The 24,485-nt window shown below is 26.8% G+C and overlaps 2 protein-coding genes across 4 annotated transcripts; one reads left to right on the top strand and one right to left on the bottom strand.

Annotated features, from left to right (window-relative positions):
* Positions 1–191: 191 nt before the first annotated feature.
* On the bottom strand, positions 192–1,537 carry LOC113558494. Its single transcript, XM_026963964.1, has 2 exons — positions 1,307–1,537; positions 192–1,211 (listed from the first exon to the last, which is right to left on the bottom strand). Exon 2 carries the CDS (start codon positions 1,079–1,081, stop codon positions 377–379), a length of 705 nt encoding a protein of 234 aa, XP_026819765.1. The 5' UTR covers positions 1,082–1,211; positions 1,307–1,537; the 3' UTR covers positions 192–376.
* An 8,812-nt stretch (positions 1,538–10,349) lies between these two features.
* On the top strand, positions 10,350–24,414 carry LOC113559125 (integrin alpha-PS1). 3 transcript variants are annotated; one of them, XM_026964733.1, is made up of 19 exons: positions 10,350–10,978; positions 11,454–11,581; positions 12,301–12,327; positions 19,379–19,482; positions 19,828–19,955; positions 20,048–20,262; positions 20,347–20,557; positions 20,782–20,919; positions 20,981–21,122; positions 21,206–21,465; positions 21,540–21,765; positions 21,829–22,072; positions 22,217–22,350; positions 22,419–22,660; positions 22,729–22,958; positions 23,033–23,304; positions 23,366–23,460; positions 23,575–23,701; positions 24,049–24,414. In XM_026964733.1, exons 1-19 carry the CDS (start codon positions 10,785–10,787, stop codon positions 24,262–24,264), a joined length of 3,333 nt encoding a protein of 1,110 aa, XP_026820534.1. In that variant the 5' UTR covers positions 10,350–10,784; the 3' UTR covers positions 24,265–24,414. The 3 variants fall into 3 exon arrangements, with proteins under 3 accessions (XP_026820534.1, XP_026820533.1, XP_026820535.1); XM_026964732.1 differs by having other exon boundaries at positions 10,351–10,978; positions 22,217–22,365; XM_026964734.1 differs by lacking the exon at positions 12,301–12,327 and having other exon boundaries at positions 10,351–10,978; positions 22,217–22,365.
* Positions 24,415–24,485: the final 71 nt, after the last annotated feature.

Here is a 24,485-nt window from a genome sequence, read left to right as displayed (position 1 = left end):
TTTTTGATTTTATTTATATTTAAATAATATGGTATAAAGAACATTTATAGCGATCAAACATAACATTATTTAGGCTTGTTTATACTTTTAGCACAACAAATTAGAAATTAATATGTAATTCTTAAAAACCTTTTAACAATTATTAATAATAAATAATAATGTACCTGTAAAATTAATATTACAAAAGAAGTTTATTTAGTATTAAACGTCAATTTGAGTTTTCATCTTTACAACAATTTTATTTGGTAACAATAAGTACACAAAGATAAAAAAATATATAAGAAATTAAAAAATACATATTATACTCAATAATCAGGCTTGTTTACTTATAATATACATGTTTAAACTGTAAATATATTTAACAATAAAATAGTTTTTATTTTGTGGTAAGTTTTCTTGTATAGGGATGAGGTAGCAGTGATGTAATTCCATTTATAATAGCTATTGGCTTACGTTGAACACATACTTTGTGAGACCAAGTACTACATAATAGAGCTAACTTACCATAAATAGTTTGAGCCATCTCATCTGTTTCAATGTTATTTTCACATATATAAACGGTATCAAAATAAAATGTCGGTGAACAGAAAATATTAAAAGTTTTTCTGTCTAGTGGTTCAATAATCGGTAAACAGTCATCTCTGTTATAGGTCATGATAACTCTAAAAATACAATCCTTGTGAAGATTCCTTAATTTTCCAATATATTTTAATAAAGGGCCGAAATCATATGCAGCAGCTTCTTCATGTTTATCATTTTGAATTAATATAGATGACAATTTTTCGATTACAACATTAATATTTGTTGTAAAATCCATAACTAGATTAAATGAGTGTGGGGTTAATAAACAAATACCAAAAGAATTATTTTGGAATCGATTCTTTTGTAATGCAAAAAATCTGTAAGCCCTTCGAATTATTGCCACACTAGACATTGGATCTATATTAGTAGGACTGAAATCAATGTCCATTTTAGACAATGCATAAGTATCTAAAACAAACAATATTTTCTCGTCTGGTAGCTTTTTAAACTCTATGGGTGTTTTGGTTATATTTTTTGATAGAGCACTGGCATACGACATCGTAAAAACAAACAAACGATATATTTGAGTTTACTAACGGAAACTTTTCACTTATCTTTAAGTCCAATTTTAATTAATTTTTGAATGTTTATGTGTCAAAGAGTCCTCGTTGAATAACACTGATAAAATCCTAAAAAAAAATTTGTTTGTATTAGTATATTATGTCATTATGAATCTCAACATAAATTTTAATATCAAATTGTTTTTATATTATAAACAGCATACCTATATAATTTTCAATAGTTCAATTAAAATTATCATTTGAGTCGATGACTAAAAATAGTCGGTAACAAATGTCGTTCACAATAAAAAAATATACAATTAGCAAATATTGTAGGCGAAAAACAGTAGAAAAAGCTAAGGCAATAATCAATAATATTGTTAAATTTTTAGTTTATTTGTATTTAATATTATCCAGTGTCGAATGTCAATGGATTAGGAACGAATGTAAAATACTAAAATATTAAATAATAAAAATAATTGAAAATTCACAATATAAATTTTTACTTATTACTGAGTTATTAGTTATTAGTTAATGGTAATTGGTATATCACAGAAAACAAAATAATATTATAAAAAAATTATTATCACGATGTATTTTGTGGTTACCATGGTGGATTGATATCAAGTTGTAGCTATCAATAATCCACCTGTGGTTACAGTGTATGTTCGTGGTTAACTAGATATAACCGTGATTTTATACAATGCCATTTATGACTGCAAAAGAGCCGCCAAACCATTGGGATGTCAAAAATATAATAATAATAATAATAATAATAATAATATAGACGTAGACATGGGGCAGGACGTTTCGGAGTTTGTTATAAATTATAACCGTTTTCCGATTGATGTAATTAAAAATATTTGTACTAAACATAACGTTTTTTTTATTCTAATCTATAAACAAGGTGTTCAAAGGAAAGTTACGTAATACAATCAAAAAGGCTATCAACTACAGTAGGTACGTATAAATGCTATTATTGTTATGGTCGAATTGCATGACACTGCCCGTTACCTGATATATATATATATATCGATATTTCACACGAAATTCATCTACAAGACTACAAAACATGCACCTATATATTATAATTTACTAAGTTTATTTTATGATATATTTATGTCGTTATTAAAATAGATACCTAATTTATTTTATTATAATGTACCTATACATTTTTTGATCAATTAATTTAACGCTAAATAAAAATATAATAATTTATTAATATAAATAAATAAATACAGTAGATAAGATTATTATTGTTTACATATTGTCATATTGGTACATTGATGTTATACCTTTTGGATTACAAGCGAAAGCAATGAATGTATTGATTTTAATATGATGTGTATTTTCTTGTATCGATAAAAATGTAATGCTCAGTCAGAAAGCTTCAAAATGTGCTACAACCTAGGGTTGCAACCAACACTTTACAAAAGTTGTTTTAAAAGTAATTTAAAAATATAACAATGCATAGACTTGATTTTTTTTAAGTGTTTTATGTTAAGATGTTGACAAAATTGGATATTAAACAACAAAAAACAATCTTAGTTATATTGTGCTAGTACTAATAGTAATAACAAAAAAAAAATCAAGGGAACTCAAACTTTATTTTTATTGACCTTAAATATATCATCAACTTTGCAATTAGTATAATTATATACAAAATATGAAAAGAAAAAATCCCTGCCTCAATTTTCTTAAAGATAGTCAAAAAGATTCAAAATATTTTGAAAATTATACCATTTATAGAAAATCCGGGCTCGGTTACTTAGGAGTTAGGGGGCCCGAAGTAATACTAAAATCTTTTTCTTTTAATTACATTTTAAAAATTATTATTAATACAATTTTGAATTAATAAAAACATGCAATAATTGAATAATATTTTTAAAAAATATATAAAATAATTTGGTAAGATGAATGCAATCTCTCTACCTTCAGCCATCACTATTAATATCTGGATTAGGGAGGAGGACATTAAAATTTAGGTTTCATATTTTCGCTCTAACCATAAATATTAATAAAACACGCGTATTTTAAATCACACGTGATTTACTTAGACGTCTTTAATCATTTAATTATGGTAATATAATTTATACAAATAATTTACTGTTGAAATTAAATTGATTATAGATTAAAATATATCAGTGGCGTATCCAGAATTTTTTTTAGGAGAGGGATCTGTCTAAAATTTTATAAGACATATTGTAATATACGTTCATGCATACAAATAATTATAAATCTTTAAAATAAAAATTGTAAATACAGCCAACGAGAGGGGCATGGCCCCTGTACCCCCCTGGATACGCCACTGTAATATATCATATAATTTCATAAGTAATCATTTAAATTAGATTAATTTTATTAATATAGACATCTAGTATAACAAGTTAAAATAAATTCAAAATTATTAAAGCTTTTTCTTTTTGGCATAGATACACGTTAAATTAATATTGTATTTTACATAAAAATATAAAATAAGTACCTATTAACACTTCGCTATCACACTTGCCTTATTTTTATTATCTTAATTCAGTTAAATTTAGTAATTTACTATGAATGTATTTATATGGTATTGTATTGCAATAATATGAATAATGTATTTACTTTTATTCTTGCATTTCCTAAAACGTAATGTATAGTAGTTTGTTTTGTTACATTTTTTTAAAAATTAAAATATTTTTTTTTTTTTTTAATTTCAAAAGTTTGAAATAAATAGGTGAATAGTACGTATCTAATTTTTTTATATAAGCGACTGAAATTCAACTGAAAATTATGAAAATTTATAAATTATTTTGTATTTAAAAATTTAAGGGTTCTTTATAAGTGGTTTTTTATAGAAACCTTAAATTCTTAAAAATACATACCAATAGGATTCAATTTTTTTGTATAAACATTTTAATTTCAAATTTATTGTAAGAAATTGAACAATTTTTTATTATAATACTGAAATTCAAAAAAATATTATTCATATAGTGATTAAAAACTTAGCCATTAGTATTTAATAAATACAAATTACAATACAATTTTTAAAATATTTTGTTTAATATTTATTTCATACTATTTTATACGGCAGCTACATGACTATATCTTTACTAATATACACGTTAATAACATTGGGTAATAAATGGAATAATAATTATACATTTACATAATATAATTATTATAAAATATGATCGGGTAAATTGGTCTTTGTGATCAATTGTTGTTCTGTAAGTTATAACATTATTGTAGTTGATCATCGTCTAGCGAATGTGAATTACTATTACTATAAATTTCCGTACTTATATCGCTGATTTTTATTTCAATGTCATCATCTTATAATATATAATATATAGGTTTATTATAATATAAGTATATATACATTATACATATATTATATTTTATAGCTGTCCAAAAATAATACATTTTACATTCTTCGTTATAAAACTTTATGAAATATTTCGGTAAGTACCTATTTTAATACAATTTGTTTTTCTTTTTTAAATAGGTATACGAACATTAGTCATTCCATTTATAAATGTATAATTTACCAAAAACCTATAATTAATTAATTACTTAAATATTTTAAATTTTATATAAGTACCTAGTTAGAATGAAAATAAAACAATATATATATATAAATTATATTATAATATTATTTTATGAATTTATCATAATCGTAAGTTAATTTATTTCAGTACTATATCTATTTCAATGTCTGAACTCTATTCTCCGTTTTCCAAGTTAATGATACTGTCACTCGCATAAGGATTGACTTCATATTCAATTTCTGGTAAGAAGTTGTGGTTCATTATCACTTTTTCAGCAAATTCTTCTACGAGTTTTTCAAAATAATCTTGCCGGGCAAGTGGTAGATTCACACAGATATTAAATATTAATATCAATGATTAAAGCTGTAACTTATGAATTATTATTCATTAATTAATAAATAATTTCCATCAATATTTGTATTAATATATATATAAAATGTATAAAAATATATTCCTGACTTCAAACACTAATATTGTAAATTAAGACTTTTTTGTATTTCAATACTTAAGACTAATTATGCTCCGGAGGCACTTGTAATCGATTTATATAATTTTAACTCTATATTGAGCCTTCTTATAATTATAGATATTATTCGATTCTATTCATAAATTCTATTTTATTATTTTCATTATTTTGTATATTACATAATTCATTTTACTATTGAAATTCATAATTTTTATTAGGTATGGGTACTTACTACTTACAAGTTACAACTGTGCATTAGCCTGTTTAAATATATATGGCACACCACACTACTTTTCACTACAAGATGGGGTGGTCATCACCCGCCATCACAGAAGCCGTGTGGCTAATTATAAATTATGCCGGATACTGCTTGGCGCCTCTATATTATGTGAACACTTGATCGTGGTATATATATATATATATACACACACACATGAATCAATGTCCCTACAACGTTTACTAGTGATAGCATTTTTTGAACTAAGTCACTCAGCCACTCCGTAATTTCATATTTTAGAAATTTACTGACGGACGTTTTGTACGGTAGTCGACGTCGACCTACAATTTTTATACTCTTTTAATTTTTTTAGTAGTGTATTCCCAATAGAACTGTACCGAGCCATTTTCCATCCTGAGGCAGAATTCTAGTAACGCGCTACTTGTGTGTGGGGGAGGGGGATGACACATTCATAGTTCTTAATATTTAATAATAAATTAATAAGAGTCGGAAATACCTGGAAATTACTAATTAAATTTCGAGCAAAATAAGAAATACAATTTTTTACCACAAGTATGTAATTCTCAATATTATATCTATGAATCAGCGAAAAACACCTACCAGCATCTCCAAAACGCCTTATTTCTTCACCCTAGTTACGGCTCTGAGTTCCAACCATAATACCTAAACGTACTCTATCGACGAACGTTTAAAATTTGAAATATTCTATAAATTCATACAATATCAAGATAAAAATATATCCACTTATTATTATTACTACATTCATTATTATCTCGACGATTCTACATAATATACAATATACATAATGTATTATTAGTTGTTCGGTAAAAGTACGAAAACCAATTACCAGTGAAACGTGACACCTATGATTATTCTATATTATTATTATTGCAGAAATTAAAATTATTATAGGCAACAACTAGCAATAAGTGTATTTTTATCTTGACTTTAAAATCAGCGGCGGATATAGACATTTTTGTAAAGGGTAGACATTTTTAAAATTTCAGTAAATTGTATACTAAATTAGTATACCTATGAATATGAGTAAAATATACAAATAAAGTTTCAACACTAATTGTTCGGCTATTATACAATTATATTTATTTAGTTTTTAAATCATATTTATGTAATATGTATAAATATTAAATAAAAAACCTCTCTCTTGGATCCACCGTCCACCGCCGACTTTAAATCTTTAATATAAATCATAATAAATAATCAATCAATAAAGTAAAAAGATACCTATGTGGTAAAAGTTTTTCATTATTTCTTATTTAATAAATAACACTGTTGATAAAAAAAATAAATACACAATTTAACTTTATAGTCTTTTGATATGAAAAAGGTTTGATAGTAGATTGATGTTCAGGTGTCAGGTCTATTGGAAAATGAAATTAGTATATTTGTTTATTCCAAAATAATATGTACTAATGTATTATCGAAACTCGAGTTATCACTTTGAAACAAGTCATCTTATGTAAAGAAAATTTTTGGGAATCAGAAATTATTCCGGATAATAAATTTTATTATTAAGCAGTATTGCAACTCTCTTTGAGTAATTGAAAAAATGTTTCAATTATACAAACTACAAATCGATATAAAGACCGATCTAAAATAGTATTGACATTATTGTGTAACTCGAAATGTTACAGTAGTCAATGCGCGAATTCCTGCACAAATAAATAATAAAAATACACCTGATAGGTATATAAAATATTAATTTATCTCTCTATTAAACAACACTCGAATGATGGCTACAGTACTGCAGTTTGCAGATATAAACCTATAGGTACTTATCTACTGTCCTACTGACTATAGTCCCATACTTGTTAACTGTAGCATGGTGAATGACGTTTATCTAATACAATTGCGTAGCTCTAGAAATTTATCTTAAATTAAAAATTAAAAATTTTGGAATGAATGTATAATTATATTTATCATAGTATTTGTTTTGTATTAAATTATTAATGATGATTGATGACCTATGTCATATAACAATAATTCTAAATATTAGTATATAATTTTAAATTTCATATTATGTTATAGGAGGTAATGGGTGGGTTATTGTTTAAATACTTAGCTTAGAGTTTTTAATATATTTACCACGATACTGCCTATTTGGTTTATATAACAAAATTCCCTTCGTCCTACACAGTTCTTGTAACAGGGGCGTCATTTCGGTTTTTTTTTCGAGTGTGCAAAGTATCAAGCAGGCCATTTTAAAATTTTACCAGGCCATATAAAAATAGATATACTATGTATATGTACATTATTCTGCTTCTAATTATTTCTATACACCATGAACCAAATCAATGCATTAACATAAATATAAAAAATCAATTTAAAAACTAAAATACAATAAAAATGTATAGCACAATATTTGTTTATAACAAATGTAATTTAAAGTTGTAATCAAAATATTAAAATACAATTTAATTTAAATCATATTAATAATCGTGCATTATTTCATCAGGGTGCAAGCCAATTGGAACTATTTTAAAAGTAAGGGGTGCAACCGCACACCTTGATCCCCCCCAAATGACACCCCTGCCTTGTAACCTTACTTTCTGGACGACCCTCCTACGTTGGAAAGAACCTATTTTACTTTGTTACTTATTTTATATTTAATTTATTTATTATAAAATTTAAGGATAAGGATAAATATTACCTAGAGTTCACTACTACGTCAGGCATTTATGATATTTTAATATTTAAACAATTTATAAACATCTTAAAATTTGTAAAAAAAAAAGTCAAATTCAATTTTAATAGATGCTCGTGAATACACCTTTCATTTTATAATTTAATATATTATTATAAAATCAATAGTAATATTATGACGACCACACACGTGTGTATACAATGTCATCATCGGCATTTCATTATTGTAGTTTTTTTACATCAAGTAAGTATGAATCAACATATTTTTATGTTCGGTCCCAAGTCTAAATTTGGAAAAATAATGTGAAATAATTTTTTCGATTGTGTCGTGTTTTTTTAAGTAAAAATGTAAAAAATTGGCAATTTTAAATAACAATTGTTTTATAATTTCAATGATGTAAAAATTGTATATAATAATGTTGATTTCTCACAAATCAATTTATAATTAATTATTTAATGTATAATAAGTATACACGTACCTATTTAGTTTTACAATCTTTACAACTGTTAATTGTTACCCATTTAACTTAATTCAAAAAATATTCCCTATAGCTATACAGCTAATAGCTATGCTTATAGACGAGTTGTAAATCTTAGTATTTTTTCATTTTATTTTAACTATATATTTTTTATTTTTTAAATAAATTTGTTATTATTTTAGATTTTGTTTACTTACATAAATATTTTATCGATTTTGTTTTTTAACTTCTATAATCTTAAATCTATATAATCAATGACATTTTTATACATTTAAAGTTGAATATTTTTTTATGGAAAATTAATTTGTGTATCGTGTACATATAACTACACCGCTTACTGCCAATCGTACCCAACAATAATGATTGCACAATTATTCATTAAGCGACTATTGGTCGGGGGCACGAAATGTGAAGAAATAAATAGTTAGGAACTAGGAAGTATGAACACTGGTAACAATGAATATCGAATGTGTCGCAACGACCCGACGCAGCCACGCTTAATAATTATAATAAATTAATAACAAATTAATAACGCAATGCATATTATTCAGCGCCCAGCGGTCCATCGGGCGTCGACCGATATTGAATTCTTTTATGCCATAATCCTTCGTTGGGCGGTCCCTCGGCGGCTTATATGACATGACGTACTGCAACACGTAGCACTTGATATGCATACGTACAGATGTACAATATTATTATATTATACCCATAATCTCTGTACAGCTAATAAATTAATAACTAATAAGTAATATGTACTATAGTATCAAAAATAGTGTTGTATGTCCATGTGACCATGTAGGTATGTTATGGATTATTTATGGACATATTATTTACTACCAAAACTGCTGTATATCTGCTGTAAAAATAAATAAATTTTATTATTATATATTTGATATGCAATAGATTATGTAAATTAGTAAATTATTTTAATTTTAAAGTATCAAATAAGAGTATTTTAGTAAAAAAATATTTTTATTTTTAACAGAATTAAGTGCGCCTACCCATTCATTATTCAATATCTATTACATTTTATTAAAATTAAACGATAAAATTGTTTATAATAAAAAACGATTAGGTATGATGCTATTGCTTATATTATGGCATACATGATTTTTTTTTTTTTTGGTGGGTGGTCGTCTACTCAACAAAGAACGTATACATAATAATACCCATGTCTCATGTTGTGGGTGGTCATAACAAAAAAAAAAAAAGGTTTTTGAAAACGCCGATATACATAATAATATAGTGACATAGTGTATGTATACAAATCTGTAATCCAACAGTGTTCCAACACGGCCGATACCTACCATTGAGGTATTGTTCACCGTGACGCGGTTACGTGTAAGGTATCTTTTCTCTCTTGTTCAAAATATTAGCTTCTCTATCACACAAACGATCCTGTGCGAGTGAGAGAACCATAGTCACCACATGGCACACGTTGCCCTAAACACATCGGTGAGGAGACGGGAATCCAATGCAGTATCCTCAATAATAATAATAATAATAATAATAATATGTATTGCCGAGCACCACACGGCGTTAGGCGTAGCCGCGAACACGCTTAGTACAATATTATAATATTACACTACACAGTATGTACACTGTAACGAGCGTAACGTTATATTTATCATCGTCGTCGTTATGTGTACATGCCGTGCCCGCGACAACGCTCCACGATCAGCGGCGGCGATAGAGCGAGCGGAGCGGTGGCGGTGTCGCGGCGGTGAGGGAGTGGGGCCAATCGGACGGTCTGCCGCCGCCGCTCAAACAATCTGATAACTGCTGTTTAGCCCGGCGGCTCATTGTTTACGACCGGCGCTGCCCACGTACGTGACGATCGGTCGGCGGGTGGCGGTACACACGAACCGCGGCACGGCAACAATAATAATAATAAGCGGACGACGGCGCGCGCACCACACGACACGCACAGGTTGTCGTTGTCGCACTCGATCGCGGCGTATCCATCCACACGGTCCGTCCGTCGTTATCGTTATTTCATTTTCTCTCTCTCCCACCGTTCGGCTGCTCGGCGATCGACGATCGTCCCGGTCCCGGTCATTACACCGTCCCCGATTGTCGTCCGGTGTCCGTGGACGGGTTTCCCGCTTACGGGAACTCATCGTCGTCAGGCGCGACAGTGTTCGTCAGTTTTATAGGGTGCCACGGGGTCGTCATAGCGACGGGTGAGCTTGTCGGTGTCCGTCGACCGGTTGCGCGATGCGACGATGACCGTTTCGTGGACCTGCGGACCGCTGTCGTCGTGGTCGGGCTGCTGACCCGTAAGCCGATACCGCCGTCGTGCCCACATCGCCGTTGATTTTCGCCGCGATGACGACGATGTCGTCGTTGCCGCTGTACCTCTTGGTGCTGTTGCTGTGCGACTCCGCATTCCGCGTCCACTGTTTCAACCTGGAGACGAGGCTGCCGATCGTCAAACGTTCCCTGGAAGTATCGTACTTTGGCTACTCCGTTGCCGGACACCAGTCGTACGACGAGCTCAAGTTGCAAGTCGAAAACAGTTGGTTAGTAGACACTTCTTCTCTCGTTGTCATTAGCGTTGTTGTTGTTGTTGTTGTATAATCACACTTTAAATCCAATCCGCTATCCCAGAATTTAATTACATTTCAAATTCATTTAATGTCATAGGTATTACGGCATTACATAGGTAGGTAGAATAGCGACTCAATGTCCGTTTCATTATTGTTCTGAAGTATTTACAGTAGGCGCTTAAAGTAACTGAAAATTATTTTTGTTTATAAATTCAATCTAAAAACAAATATTTGAGTGTGGACGTTTAAACCAATTTTCAAAAACACATTTCCAAAATGTTTTGAAAAGTATTGTGGGGTAGTTAGCTTGTAGATTTTTAAGCTTAAAGTATTTTTTGTTAAGTTCAACTTTTTTACACTTAAGCCCAATAATAAAGTGTAAAATTGTTGGTTATATATGTTTTCTTCTTCATTAAGGTAGTAAAAATTTGATTTGTATTGATTTCAGGATTTTGGTTGGTGCTCCAATAGGTAAAAACCTACAACCCAAAACTAACCAGTCTGGTGCGTTATATAAATGTCCATTGACATCATATCATGATGATTGCATACAGGTTGTTACTGATGGAAAGCGAAGTAAGTACTCGTCATTTTTTAATTTGAAAAATATTTATTTAGTTATTTATAAAATGAAATTTGAAATAACAAAGATTTAAGTGAAAGAACCCTACAAAAAATGCCTTGTTGCAGCACAATGTCAAAAATGACAAAATTATGATTATACAATATCGTGCTTTGTAATCTGAATATTTAAACTGATTGAATGAGATGTGATACCAAGTATTGAGAAGTTTAATTGAAATTAGTTTATTGAAATTAATTATCAATGGTTACCTTGCTAATTGTAAAGGATGCCACATTGTTAGGACATAATTAATTTTTGAACCCACTAATAAGAAAATACAACAACTGAAATTACTAATCGCTAATCACTAATCAGTGATTTTTTTGCTCTTTCTCAAAACATTTTAAAAGTCATAATTAACTCATCATACATACATAAATGTATTATAATGTATGGACTGTGATCTAAAAATAAAAATGTAGGTACCTATATAGTATATATATATATATTATATAGGTATTACCTAAATATTTACATATAGAATACTAATGATTATTTTATTTTTATTATTAGTCATACCTTAGATCTATACCTATATTATTATATTATAATAATTAATTATATAATTGTTAATTTGTAAACTAAATATTGTCTCATGATAATTGAGGTTATTAGGTTAAACAATTTTTGAAGTTGATAATAATGATTTTTCTTTTCTTTTTTAAAACAGACCCAACTAGTGGACATTATGACCCCTGTAAGTGAAATTATGGTAACTTTTGTGTTTGTTCATGGTTTGTTTATCGCAATTTGCATTTTAATATGTTATGTGTTGCATCATAACATCATTTATTAAAGCCTATTTCATATTATATTTACGAATATTTTTTTTTGATTGTTATATAACAAGCATTGCTGCCATGTAAATACTGCTTAATTTAGTTGGAATTTTAAATCCATCACATTAGTATGGTCTGATCATTTTTTGAAAAATACGTTTGAAAAGCGCATGACTCAAAGTTGATGTATGAAATAGTTAACTGCACTGTTATGTGTAATCTTATGCTTAAAATATATATATATTATTATTTAATTAACTTGCAAGTATTACAATATTTTTAGTATAGGGCTGCATTAAAAAAAAAAAATGTTATCGATAAACGTAATTGGTACAATAGGTACATACTTTATATTATTTTCAGTATATTGTCATGAAAATTTTATTATTTTAACTAGTAAATATAAATGTTTAATTTGATTAGGTAATATACTATTTTCTAAGTATTAAGTAATCTATTGAATATAGCCATTACTCATTGATTATTTATAAGTTGTTCTATCAATGCATTTTATATTATAGATAGTTAATTTAATTAATTGTATTTTTATTAGTATCTTATTCATGAAATATTATACAAATGCATGATATTTTAGTGAAATTTTATATGTACTTGGTTTTATGTATAATACATTACATAATTTGATTTTGTATGTTGTTAAATATTGTATTTTAAAATTTATATTACCAAATTTAACATTAATACCTTTACTTTTTTTTAAATTTCATAATAAATTTGATAATATCCTTGTGTATAAAGTGTAATATATTTTTTAAATTGAATACTTATTATTTCAAAAATGTCAATATTTGTTGAAAAAAGAACAAAGATTTTTAAATAACAATATTACTTGAAGCACACTAACACAGTTGGGTAATCAAAATATTTATACATTTTAAAATCTATAATTATAATCAAATTGAGATGTTTGTGGCATTCTTAGTTATATAAGTAGTTGTGTTATTCACTGCTTATAAAAATTTAATATGCAACGACACTTTATCTATTAAGAAGCATTTACAGTTTTGATGAGCAGAGTAATAGTACATAACACTTTTTTTGGTGCACATATTGCCATATCACTCCTTTTTAACTCGACACTAATTTTAAAATAATCACTTTGTATCTTAAGTTTATAATTAATAAATAAAAAATAAGCTTAAAAGTAGGTCTATAATATAATATTATGGTTCTATGAATTATTGCATTTCATTTATATTCAATTTTTGGTACTTTAAAAATAATTTCTTTATGATAATTATGTGAATCAGATTAATTTTTTTAGAAGATCTATGTATATTAGGTTCAAATTTAAAATGAGTTTCTTAAGTGATATTTATACATCTTGTTCTTGATCCTAATAAAGAATAAAGATACTAAAATTAATTATATTTTTTTCATTGAGAATTATATTTTATTCATTATTATTTATATAAATTTCAACACTCAATAGTTAATAATAATTATTATATTTTTTATTATTTTAAATATTTTAGATACTGGTATTACTAGTATAGTTATTTATGATTCATATATTTTTGTATATAAAAAGTTTTTTAAAAGAAATTAAGCTTAAGACTAATGCAGTATGAATTTGCATAGTTTTCTTGTTGATTGTTGAGTATACTAAGTCAGTAATTATAATATTTATGATAGATAAAACAGGTTTTGTATAATTTAAAATTAGTTATTCTTGTTCATGTTTTTGCATATTGAAATTTTTTTGAATTTTTAGGTCATATTTTATAATTTTAATGTCATTTAGCTTGTATTAATGTATTGAAATTTCTAGAAGTAGAAGAACATTCTCATATTGATTTACATTTTTATTTTCAGCTTTATTTTATTTATAATTTTTTAACATTAGTTTTTATTTAGTTTAATTTACATGATATAATAACTCTTGTAGGTAAATTAATTCATTATTAAATATATCAACTATAATATTAGGTCAAAATGTTATTAAGTTATTCATTGTAATGTTATGGCTATCGTAAATATATTTTTTGCATGATTATGATGCACATAATGGCATGAAAATGATGTTACATCTATAACAAAATAGCTAAATGCTTTGAAAAAACATTCATGAAATGTATGATGTCATGTGTATTAAATTAAATTTTAGCCACATGACTTAACAGTCAGTTTATATTTGTATATAATAGCGATAAGAGCATAATACGTGTTTTTGAATAGCATGTTAAATGCACGTACATATTATTATTTTGTGATTATTTTTTATTTGACGATACGACCAATATTTGTAATGCACGTTACCAATATTATTTCGTCGTTTGACCTTCGGTCGCTAAATACTGAGGTTGCATTTCATTTATTGTAAAGAAACATATGCTTGTATAGTTGTATACAGTTTCCATTAATAGGTGGTAAGCATCATGCATGTTTACTTAAGGATTTTTAATGCATACATCGTGAGAATTTATTTATGTTTCAGAACGTGTTTTAAATGTTTAAAACAATAGTGGTCGAAAGTCTTATGTTTAGTCATATATTTTTAGTCGAAGATTATCGTTTGTATAAAACTCTAAAGTAAACGATATACTACTTATTATATCCGTTTTTATTTTCATTTCTGTCAATTATTAGTCATTACTCATTACTCACTTGTCTCACTTATATTAATTTAATGTATACTTATACTATTTACGATTTATTTATTTGATCATTCAAAAAGGTGTTAGTTAAAATAGCATGCGGTCTTAATTGATTTTTTACTATTAGGTCTCTAAAAAATATAATATTAAGTCTATTGATATGACAATATTTATATATTTTTTGTGCTTATTACATACGTATGGAATAATAATAAGTTTTTTGAACTTAGACCTCTCGGAAGCTTAAAAATTGAACATCTCCCATGTTTGTTACTTATTTAATATTATTCAAAAATTATAATGCTAATAAGTACTAAGTATAGGTATCGATATGCTTTATGTTGAAAATATTTATTTGTATATTTTTTCAAGAGGATACTATAATACCACACAGTACACACGAATTCGTTGTTTCAGCGATTACATTCGCATAACCTAGGTACAACCATGTACACACAAAATTACAAACTAAATGTACGTTTCTAAATTCCAGTACAATTTTAATATTAGAGTAATTTTATCTATTACAAAATATAAAGATTATAACATTATCTTTAGTCAGTTTTTTTAGATATTTTAATTTTGAAGTACTAAGTAGTACAATTTAAAAATAGTTACCTTGATAAAATTAAAATATCGAAAATATCCGACGGAAGCATGGATTATGTTTTATTATTCAAGTTTGATAGTAAGCATATTTATCCAATATTAAAAAAAAAAACATTACAATTATTGGAAATGCGGATTGTGTATAACAGTCGGCAGAGACAGCGAATACGTGTATTATCTAAATGGCTAAATACACAACGCACGCTTTTTGTAGTACACAAACTCTGTTTTTAGTTGATTTCAATGTGTGTGTATAATTATAATCATTGATTATACATAGTACAATAATATGATATACGATATACTATATTATATATTCAATGCTATAATATTTTAAATCATTTTAATGTTGAATCAAAGATTATATTAAAATATGTTATGTTTATTGAATTTTTAAATCATGAACAAGGATTCAAATAACCAATGTATATTATTCAGGTTTTAATTAATTTTTATTAATTATTAAAGTTGTTTTGGTTTTATAATTTCAAAAAGTAAGCTTAAAATGTTAACGGTTGCGTTGCAATTTTATAAATAATTTTTATAATTTTTATTGTTACTTTTCTTCGCTTACTAATCGATTTATTAATTGTATTAATATTTTAAATTGTGTTGTATATTGTCTTAAATAGAGTTTTACACAAAAAATAAAAAACATTAAACCATTTGCCTCATATTAATCATATTGAAATCAAAATAATTTGAAATTCAAAATGGTTATTGGTTGCAAAACTATATAATTTTATAGTATCAGAGTAAAGTCTGTTTTTTCAGACCAAAAATCACTAAGAGAATGACTGCGAAAAATATTGTTTCTTTTATTTTTAAATACTAAATAGATACAGATTACTAAGTATTGAATTTTCAATTCGTTTTTATCTGAAGTGTTTCCTTATGTTTATACCTACTTAATATTTCGTTTTATTAAATCCTTATTGGTATTTCGCCCGTTAAAAATAGTTATCGAGCTTATCAACATCCACACACCTATTACGCAAACTATTGTGATGCACAAGTGATCGGGCTTTAAGTGCTTTTTTTTTTTATTAATTTATATAATCATCGGTATTTAATTTTTTTGTACAAGTGTGTTGAACTGGTGTATATTTTATCTGTATTGGTCAAATGAAGTATGTCATGACAATTTTTATTATTTGTAAATAATATTTGTAGGATAAACTAATAACTAATAGCTTTGACTAAACCGGATAATCTAGTATGATTACATATTATTATGTATATATATTTATTTCTCTATACTATTAATTTTTCACACTATAGATACCACAAGAGTGATATTACGTAATGAATATGTAGTTTTAATATTTTAAGAAAATTGAATCTGTTTAAAAATGTTAGAAAGCCTGAATTTTAATATATTTTATATTTAAATTACACGAATAATATTTTATATTATGTGGATTCAAAACTGACAATTTTTAAGTTATTCAATATATGCAAATTCTAAATATGCGTGTGCGGGTCGTGTAATGTGTGTGTAGTATTGATCATTAGTGTAGGTGACAGTGTAAAATAAAACTCGAGGCCTCCCGTATGCTTACGTAGAACTGTAGAAGTTACCACCGTAACGTGAACTAGAAAGAATGTATGCTTATTTGTATGTATTTTTTATTAATCTTACCGATGGACTTAATAATGCGATAAAAGTTCTAAAAACTGATTATAATTCGTTAATATATTTACTTGAAATCGGTCAAGTGACATTTATAGATCCTAAATATTCAAACAAATTTAGATTGGAGTTTTGCAACGAAATTTGAAAAAGATTAATCTAAAGTAGACATCAAATAACAACTAATTAAAATCAGTTTTCAAAGGTATTATCACATTACTAGGTCTATCGGTGTGATTTACAAAATATTGGTGTATACTATATTATTTCGTTTGAAATACCTTTTACAACCATCTTGAACTCTGATGTTCTAGTTTCTCTAACTAACTAAATAGATTTAACATCTTAACCAGACCAGAAATTAAGGTTATGGCGTTTTAGCAATAGATATTCGAATAAAAATATATTAAATATAAAAATTTAGTTTTGTATCAATTTCCTATTTCAAACTAAATATTTTATATGTAATAAATATAAATATCGAAGTTTTGTTTTTAATATCAATTAATTTTGTGGTACAACCCAAAATGTATTATCTATATAATATTAATTATAATCTATATTATCAATTGATTTATATTATCTACTGCTACAAATATAAATTTAGCCCGTGATCCAGAATTATTATGTCAAAATGATGTTTTAAATGGCCTTAAATGAGGGAATTATAAATTCTTATGTTTAACTATGAAAAAATATCTAATAACATGCTATAATATATTAAAATGTGTTAATGATTTTTTTTGTTATTATACCCGACGAAAGTTTGTTTAAGAATTGTAAATATTGTAATATTCATTTTTTATTTTTCTGAGATCTGGACTTATATTTCTATAGCCGATTATGATTTTAATATTTGATCTATATTTATAGAGTTTATGCAGATGATTTTACTGTGCAGTGATAGTAATAAATTACATAAAATTTATTATCTATTTGTGATGTCTTTAGAGTATTTTTATAGTTCAGGAACATTTTATATAATTTTTATTTTTAATAAACGTAAATTGTATAACAAATTTTATTGTAATAAAAACTATAATATTAGTGTTGTAGGTAGTGGTCAGATAGTGTCAATCGTGTTGTGCATATTATTTATTATTGACTAAATAGTATAAACTGTTTAAAATCAATGATTGATAACCAATAACTAATACGTAATAATTAACCTCGTAATTAACGTTATAATCATCGTCTAGATTTCATATCTATAAGTAATTTAAGTGGCGATATTATACTGTTTCTATGTCTTCTGAAATCTGAAAACTAATGTACCACTTTACCACACGTTTCCGTTTTTCATTTATTAAATTGTAAGAAATAATAAAAAAATAATTTTTATAGTACATGTATTATTTAAAGGCATTTTGTATACTACGTTCTTTGTAATTTTTTATGGAATAAAAATATTATGTTATCATAAATTTACGAATTAATATTTTAATAAATTGCATTTTATTTATTCATAATAATTGCGTCGAACATATTTGATGGTTGGATGAAATATATTTAATTAACGTTTTCTAGAAATTAAAACGTAACAAGACAAGTATAAATAGTGGTTAATAATAAATCCTAGTGTATAGGCGTAAATATTGACTGTGATAACATTGTTAGATGTATAATATTATATGGTAACCTATGAACATACTTTATTTACAACATTACGATAAAAATTAAGTTTAGTTGTATATTATGTACTTTTTTGTAGATAGCTTGACAAAATAATGTACATTAAAAATAAGTCGTAAATATCCTCATTGCATGAACTCTTTATTGCATTTAAGGTATTCAAATTTGTAATAAAAATGGTTTATTTTATTGAAATGGGTTTAATTGGATGTATAAGGTGTATTTATGTGTATTTAACTTGATTTAGCTATTGGATGTAAATATTCTTATGGTGTACCTAATATGTTCACCATATTATCATATAATTAGGAGAAATATAATTTCTCGACATGGAAATCATCATTCAGGGATTAACCAAATCATTATTGTGTGTATGCAGTTTGTTGTACACAGTAGACATAATACGCTTCAATAATCCAGCAAAAATGTGATCTTGAATATTTGTAATTATGATTTTAACTCTATATTTTTCTGTAGCTATTGATTCTACAAAACTCTCACCACCCAAGAGTGACGAAATTAAAGATGGACAGTGGTTAGGCGTAATTGTACGAAGTCAAGGAATTGGCGGAAAAGTCATGGTATTATTTAAACATATTTATATAACATATTTTCACTTTAATTGATCTTAACTATCTAATAACTGTTTTACTGTTCAGAAAATAATTTTTTTTTTTTAACGAAATGTTATAATATATTTTTTATTAAGAGATCATAAAGTTAGAAGTACAACAACATTTAGTTGTAGAATGATTTTTAATTTCAATTTGTGGTGTTCTTTTTTGTAAGATGGGAATATTATAAATTTTTGATTTTGTTGTTAACATAGGACAACATTACAATTTAAATCAAAAATCATTCTACAAAAAATATTTTAATTGTTTTCAAACCAATTATGAGTCTGAATACATAAATAAACATTTCAGGTATGTGCACATCGATACATTAATCGAGGTGATGAATACCAATGGGGACAAGGACTTTGCTATACTTTGACACAAAACTTAGACTTTGTTGAATGTTGGGAACCATGCAAAGGTCGTGAGACTGAAAAGTATGTTGCTTTAAAATATGATGATATATGAGTACATTCTAATATTATGCATTTATTCTAAATTTATTGATTATTTTATGAATATAATTTAGGGGTCAAGCACAATTTGGTTATTGTCAAGCTGGCACAAGTGGTGTGTTATTAAACGATGAAACTGTAGTTATTGGCTCACCTGGTTCATATAATTGGAAAGGAAATATATTTATGGTCAGTGTATCAGATGACTTCTTACACAGAGATAAAACTTGCTACTACAGTCCGGTTCGAGATATTGAAGTATCTCCTGTTGATAGTCATAGTTATTTAGGTAACATAATTAACCAAATATTATGTAATATTTAAATAATATTTTTTTTAAACTAATATTAAATAAATAATTCTAATATTTCAGGTATGTCTACTACTGCAGATTATTTCTTTGGCAAACCACATATGGTTTATGCAGCTGGTGCCCCACGTGCAAATGGAACAGGCCAGGTTGTACTATTTACTAAAGTAAGACCGTCTGTAAATCTGATGGATGCAAGACTTGTGATTAGTGGTGAACAATTTGCCTCTAGTTTTGGTTATGAGTTAGCAACAGCTGATCTCAATGGAGACAAGTGAGTAGTAGTTTTATTTATTAACACATATTGTTCAAATTGTTTTTTTGATATCAAGTGAAGTGAACTAATTTTTTCAGAAGCTGCATATATTCATTCATGTGTAAATATTTCATTATTTGATTACTTACTTTCACAAAAAATATGTTTTTAATAGCTTAAATTAAAGTGTATTTGTAAATTAATGGAAAGTTAGTAATTAAAATATGTGTATTTTAATATAGAGAACCAGATTTAATAGTTGGTGCACCATTTTATTTCACAAAAGAAACTGGTGGAGCTGTTTATATTTACATGAATAATAAAGATCATTGTTTGAATTGCAAACCACCAATTAAATTAGTCGGGAAATCAGAATCCAGGTTTAAATCTAAATATTATGCTATTTTAAGTATATGTATCAATTATGAATCAAATTTTTAGATTTGGATTTGCAATTACAAACTTAGGGGATTTGAACAAAGATGGGTATGATGATATAGCCATTGGAGCACCTTATGAAGGAAATGGAGTTATTTACATATATCAAGGTTCAGATCTTGGAATAGTAGTGGAACCTTCACAAGTTAGTTCAATATTTACTATTTTAAATTATAATTCATTATTTTAAAGAATATGCACATAATTTATTTGTATCTATATAATTAGATAATTAAAGCAGAGGATTTGGTAGTAGAGAATCTTAAAATACGCACGTTAGGATATTCGTTAAGTGGTAATGGAATGGATTTAGATCAAAATGGTTACCCAGATTTAATATCTGGTGCTTATGAGAGTGATATGGCAATATTGATTAGAGCTCGACCAATTGTAGACATAACAATTGAGGTTCGACCACCAGAAAAACTTAGGAATATCGATCCCACTAAAACTGGTTGTTCAGCTAACAAAACATCTTCAGTTACTTGGTAAATTATTTTGATTTTCAAAATTGCTTTATCATATTATACATCACTAAAAATTAAACTATTATTTTGTACAGTTTTACATTTGAAACATGTTGTACGTTGAAATCTGTAATTAATGATGGAGAATGGGGCATTCAATTGCGTTATAAATTGGAAGCTGAAACATTTCAAGAGGGTCGTAAGTTTTCTAGGATTTGGTTTGGACCAGATCATATTTCAAAGTCACAAATAATTGAAAATATTGTCTCTGTGGACCATAACAAAAAAGAAACGTGCCAACAACATACAGCATACATTAAGGTATTATAAATATTTTTTTTCTACTAATTTAAAATATTTATATATATTATGGTTCTGTCATAGGAAAACACAATGGATATTCAGTCTCCAATTGCCATGCATATTTCATATTCACTGGTACAAAATGATGTCCCTGTTTTAAGACCTGGTGATCCAGTACCTTCTTTAGCTGATTTACCAGTATTAAATCAAAACCAGGCAGAAAAAACATTTGTAGCTACATTCCATAAGGACTGTGGTAACAATGATAAATGTGAAAGTCGAGTACATGTGAATGCTGAACTGTTGTTATTACCTAGAATATCAGGTATATCAATATCTACTATTATGTTTTAAACATTAACTGTCATTTTTAATAACTTAAACTGATAGTTTTTATTTTTATTTATTAGATTATTTTTTTAGTATAATATTCTCTAACTTATTAGTGATCAATAATAATTTGTTTTAGATTACCAATACGAGTTAATAATAGGACAGCATACCGAAATACTTTTAAATACAAGTGCATACAATCAGGGCGAGTCTGCATATGAGAGCAGAATGTTTATTGTTCATCCTTATTCCTTTAATTACATAGGCACTGTGAGATTAGAAGATGTAAGTAAATAACGTAATACAAGTATTCATAAAAAAAATAATTTTTTTTTTAGACAAAGCAAGTAGATTGCAATCCATTCAATAAGACATTAGTTGTGTGTGCTCTTGGAAATCCATTTAAAAAATCTGCGATTTCTAACATTCAATTAAGATTTGATCCAAAAGAATTGAATGATTCAGAAAATCAATTGGAGTTTATTGTGTTTTCCAACTCTACATCCCACGAAGTTGATCCCCAAAGTCCATTAATTTTGCGTGCCAATATTATAAAACAAGCTGAATTATCACTAAAGGGGTATGTGTGCAATTATGAACTTGAAACAGACTATATTAAAATTATGTTATTATGTATATTTATTTTAGGTTAGCACGTCCAGAACAAGTGTTTTATGGTGGTCAAGTGAAAGATGATTTATCTGTCAAGTATCGTGATGAAGTCGGTTCTAGAGTATTACATACTTATCAAGTGTTCAACTCTGGTCCCTGGAAGGTGTCTAACCTACTAGTAAACATTGATTGGCCTTATCAGGTCGCCAGTCACTATACTCCGGGCAAGTGGTTACTGTACTTAGATGAAAAACCATATGTTGAAGGTAAGTGTTGAGACAAAGTAAAATACTCAATATAACTAATTTATAAAAAATATATTTTTTTTATAATTGTTCAGCTATAAGCGGTGGAGAGTGTTTTATGTCTCAAGAACAAGTCAATCCATTAGGTTTAGCAGTGCGCCCAGGAGTTCAAGAGATGCCCCTTGATAGTATTAGTACAAAAAACATTGTTTTGAATAATTACATGATATCAAAGTCAACTTCTAGCATAATGAAAAATAGTAGTTCTGGTTATTATCAGAACAGAGTACGCAGGGAACAAAATAATGTTGTAGTTGCAGAAACATCTATTAATGATAATGGAAAGCACAAAGAAATAGTTAAAATGGTGAGCAATATTTACATTTGACATATGGTTAGAATATTTTATAAAATTATATATATTATAGAACTGTTTGGTGGGAAATGCCAAGTGTTTCAAGTTTCATTGTCTTATAAACAACTTACAAAAAAATCAAGAAGCAACAATATTTATTAAAGCAAGGTAAGACATCATTGTGATTTTGTATATCTTAAACATACTGTATAACTAGTAATAAACAATGCATCTAATTAGAACACAGCAATAATTAATTAGTTAATTCAATTTTATTTTTAGACTGTGGAATTCTACTCTACTACAATTGTTCCCTAAAGTTGATTCTGTTCAAATTGTATCAAGAGCAAAAATTCATATACCCCCTGAATTATTATTGCAACAAAATCGTTCAGACGATGAGTGTGATGTAAGTAATTAATATTATTTTGTTTTCATAACATTACAATTAGTTTGAAGGTATAAAATTTTTAATGAAAAACAATTGTACTTTTTCAACATAAAGTAGTATTGTGAACATTTCAAATACATTTTAGAATATTGTTAAATCAAATAATTTAAATACAGTTACATCATAGGGTCATCTATTCTAATTTTTTTGAACTATTACTCAATATTTGTTTAATTAGATATTATATAAAAAAAAAATAATAATTAAATATTAAAATATTGCAGTTAATATTTAATAAATTAAAATAATATGATTATATTGTATCCAATTTGAATGCTTGTTCTAATACAACATGATTTTTATAGGTGGAGACCACTGCTAAAGTGGACTTACTGCAACAAGAAAACAAACCAATTTCGTGGTGGTTAATTATTCTAGCAATATTGGTGGGACTTTTGTTGTTAATCTTGTTAACATTGCTACTATGGAAATTAGGTTTTTTCAAAAGGCGGCGACCTGATCCCACACTTAGTGGTAATATTGAAAAACACAGGGTAGATGATAATTACTATGACTATTAGTTAATAATTTAAAACAATTTTTGCGATAAAATATTTATCAAAAAATTTTTTTTACAAATTTTTTTGTATTTTCATAAGACTTTTATACGAAATACTTAGACTAAGACAAATTGTACTTATAGATTAATTATTATAATTTTTTTTTCTGCATATATTATTTTTATATATTATCTATTTACCATCTTTTGATTCTTGTAATTTATTGCCATATTATGTTGTAA

The sequence above is a fragment of the Rhopalosiphum maidis genome, chromosome 3 (assembly GCF_003676215.2).
Source record: "Rhopalosiphum maidis isolate BTI-1 chromosome 3, ASM367621v3, whole genome shotgun sequence".
Classification (NCBI taxonomy): domain Eukaryota; kingdom Metazoa; phylum Arthropoda; class Insecta; order Hemiptera; family Aphididae; genus Rhopalosiphum; species Rhopalosiphum maidis.
Note: the sequence above shows the minus strand (reverse complement) of the source record. Positions and strands in the feature narration are given on the sequence as shown.

What these genes read in the sequence shown, in the direction of transcription:
- LOC113558494 (XM_026963964.1), bottom strand. Translation starts at nt 1,081, where the DNA reads ATGTCGTATGCCAGTGCTCTATCAAAAAATATAACCAAAACACCCATA.
- LOC113559125 (XM_026964732.1), top strand. Translation starts at nt 10,785, where the DNA reads ATGACGACGATGTCGTCGTTGCCGCTGTACCTCTTGGTGCTGTTGCTG. An exon ending in TAGTAGTGGAACCTTCACAA is followed by an intron (nt 21,123 to 21,205) that starts GTTAGTTCAATA and finishes CTATATAATTAG; the next exon opens with ATAATTAAAGCAGAGGATTT. An exon ending in AAAACATCTTCAGTTACTTG is followed by an intron (nt 21,466 to 21,539) that starts GTAAATTATTTT and finishes TATTTTGTACAG; the next exon opens with TTTTACATTTGAAACATGTT.